This window comes from Mycetomoellerius zeteki, unplaced genomic scaffold (genome assembly GCF_001594055.1).
Source record: "Mycetomoellerius zeteki isolate Tzet28-1 unplaced genomic scaffold, Tzet1.0 scaffold503, whole genome shotgun sequence".
Classification (NCBI taxonomy): domain Eukaryota; kingdom Metazoa; phylum Arthropoda; class Insecta; order Hymenoptera; family Formicidae; genus Mycetomoellerius; species Mycetomoellerius zeteki.
This window is the reverse complement of record NW_017257505.1, coordinates 95,945-99,378: the sequence shown is the minus strand read 5'-3', so window position 1 is coordinate 99,378 and position 3,434 is coordinate 95,945. Positions and strand designations below refer to the sequence as shown.

The window sequence follows — 3,434 nt, the reverse complement described above, 5'->3', positions numbered from 1 at the left end:
GTATAAATTTGACTATATGGCATTTTTGTTATCGTACTACATTAACGTAATCGATAATCCATCGGACTCAAATACTTTTTTCAACTGCCTAAAGAATTATATTATAATAAATGCGTGTTTAAACAATAATTTATGGTAAAATGGACCTGCGAATACTGTCATAGAAATTTCAGAGAAAATCTCAATTAGAATTAAAACCACTTATCTCGTAAATACCTGTCTGTATTGCAATATACAATTGTACAGTGTCATTTTTCAATAAATGAGTAGCACGAATAAATTTTACATCTCGGAAAACTATCGGTATTGTTGTGTACATTAATCCTTTTATCATGCCAATTGTTTTCCAAACGAGTCCCAGATAACCTGTTGCGGGTAGCAAATTTCTCCCATCAATTACATGACCGTTCATGTATTCATAGTCCTCGTCGTCGATTAAAATGTTGACGTATCTCCCTCTCGATTTTATAAACTCTTCTTTTTGACTCGGTGTATACCAATTTTCAGAATGATCCCATCTAAGTTATTATAATTCTTGTTTATATGTGAATAATTATACATTTACATGTACATTATTAATTATAGGTATAAAATGAACTTTTTATACATATGATATGATAAAATATATTTTATTTTATATAGGATAAAACCACTAGATGTGGATCAGGCATTAATTCTGGATCACTTTTTATATTTAAATGATTATAGCACTTTTCATTAAATGGTACTTATCACAAGATTCTTTAGCATTTGTTTTATCTCTTTCAAGTATCAATTTAATTTAATTTATTAGGAACAGTGCTACACATTTTATTAATGTCATTAACTAATTAAATGTGTGAGATTAATTAACGTATGTATCTTTAAAAATTCATTCAACGTGTAACATCATAAGAATTGCTTTATTGCTTTTATAGTAGGTAAATAGCGTTAAATTTCATGGAAAAAAATCAATGTTATGCTGAGTTGAGATTAAATGTGTGCGCGAATGTTGTTTAATCACTATGTTATAACAATACTTTTATTGCGTAAATTTATTATAAAAATGTTTAACTTGTCAAATCTTACAAATGATGCCATCCCGAAAAGATTTATTTGTTTTAAGTTTTATCAAAATAGAATATAAAATAGTATAAATGTCTGTATGCAAAATATTACTATTCATAATATGATTACTATTCATAATTTAATTGTTTTTTATTGCTAAACGTTTAATTTTCATCAATTTTTTTGGATTATTGATTTTTAATTGTCACTAATTTTAAATAAACTTGAATGTGTTAAAATTGCACATAAGAGTATTTGCACATAATTTACAACGAGGACTTTCTTTTATTCTACTTGTATAATTGACTCAATTTTTCACACTTTATATGTTATTAATACCAATTTAATTTGTACATTTTCATTTTACTCCGTTTGATTCCATGTGTCTTTCGAATCGCAAAATTGTTAATTTATATTTCCATTCTTATATTTGTTACATTGATAACCGATAAAGGTTCATATTCGTTATTGTATAATTGGTACTCTATGTTTTATATATATAATGATTTCGATGTTTTCCGATGTTTTGACCTTTGTCAATTTGAAATTGCTCGTTAGACATACTTGACATTCGAAACGATATAATTAGAGATTTATCATCTTTGTAAAAAAATGGCACATAAACCATTTTATGGTGAAAAGCATTAAATTTGCAAAATTCCAAAGCGTCATGACAAGATTGGTGTATGTTGAGGTGACTGGTGAATTACTCATGTAATTTCCATCCAGGTAGAATTGAGATTTCATAAATTGTGTTCTGAATTAGAAGCCACTACAAATTTGGTAACTTGTGAGTGACTCTTCCTCGGCAAACTGCGAAACCAACATAGCACAGGAGAAATAAAATTGCTGAAGAGGACTCCAAAGCTTAATAAGTCGAAACGTACAAAGATTTTTAAATAAAGAAGACATTAGAACATCTAAGGTGTATTCATTTTATATTACAATAATCGCATACCCCCTCCCGGGTTGACTGTCAGTAGTCCAGAATTAATTGTCAATTTTATGTTAAAATTGCGTCATGATCCACAATTAGACCCTAGAACTAGATGTGGATCATCAATTATAATTTCGTTATACAGTGTTCAAAAAATTCCGGAACATCTGAATATCATGAAAAGTATAAGTATTACAGAAAAGTGTTTCAAATAAAAATTGTAGAGTTCAAAAAGATCTATTTACTGATTACATCCATTTGACCTTGAGTGGCGTCACCAAGGTCAGGTCAAGGTCACATTAACTTTTTTAAACAGAATACCCCATTTTTCATTACATATTCTTATAGCACATCTCGAGAGCTTTCCAAAACACTATAATAAAATATTTTTTTATGAAGTACTTTTCGAGTTATGATGCTTGAAATTTACAGTATCGCCGGTATTAAGGCCAATGAAGGTAAGACAAAACAGTGTCCAGCCAGTTAAGGCAAGACTGTATGACTGTCCAGCCAATGAAAGCAAGACGAAGCAGTGTCCAGCCAGTTAAGGCAAGACTGTATGACTGTTCAGCCAATGAAGGCAAGACGAAGCATTACCAAAGCATTAGAATAGACTGGCAATTGAAAGTATCAATGGATCAAATGCTCAATCTGACCGTTGGCTTCTTGGTAGTAAGCTAATCGATGATAAAAAGTTGTGATTGCATTTTCGAAGCATTCAGTAGGTATAAGAGCGGCTTCATCTAGTATTCGTTGACGCAATTCGTCTAAATTTTGAGATTTAGTTGTGTACACCCGATTTTTTAAATAACCTGTCACGAGTGCTGAATTGCATAAGCCACGAACGTGCCGCAAATAATAACTGAATAAATGATTATCGAAATTAAATGATTGCCGAAATTATTAAACTAAAGTAATATAAAAGAAGATCCTGAGCGGAAGTAAATATTAAACTATAGAAACGCGGACTCAAGATGATTGCGCGGAAGCTGACCTCGTCCGATAAGCGGAACGCTGACGGGCCAACGCAAAAGGCCCAAGGTTGCCCCGAAAATATAGATTAAAAGCGCAATCACGGACACGGTCAGCGGTCTTTACAACGAAAGACGTCGCGTTACTTTGCTCGTCGATTTAACAATAAGATATATATATATCTCGCGACGCGGTTACAACTAAGTGTTTGTGACACACTGTGCAATAAAATGAATAATTATATTTTTTCTACTAAACTACAAGAGATAGTGTCTTATTATTGTACTCCCAAGCCCTTGTGGATCCTCGAACCGTGCCGTGGCAGAAACGGCACAACAAATCCCATAAAAAATAATTGAGAGAATTCAAATCTGGTGATCTGGCCACTCAATCGCGCCTATCCGTCCTATCCACTGATCAGAGAAAACCGTGCCTAAGTAAGCACGAACGTTTTGTCCAAAATGAGTTGCAGCACCAT

The 3,434-nt window shown here is 32.1% G+C and overlaps 1 protein-coding gene across 1 annotated transcript in view; it reads right to left on the bottom strand.

Annotated features, from left to right (window-relative positions):
* Positions 1–216: 216 nt before the first annotated feature.
* LOC108727528 (fatty acid synthase) overlaps positions 217–3,434 on the bottom strand; it is a gene marked incomplete at its 3' end in the record, with an annotated part of 31,233 nt that continues 28,015 nt past the window's right edge. The window contains exon 8 of the mRNA XM_018455681.1: positions 217–518. Within this exon, the coding sequence (XP_018311183.1) occupies positions 217–518 (302 nt within the window). The remainder of the gene's footprint in view (positions 519–3,434) is intronic.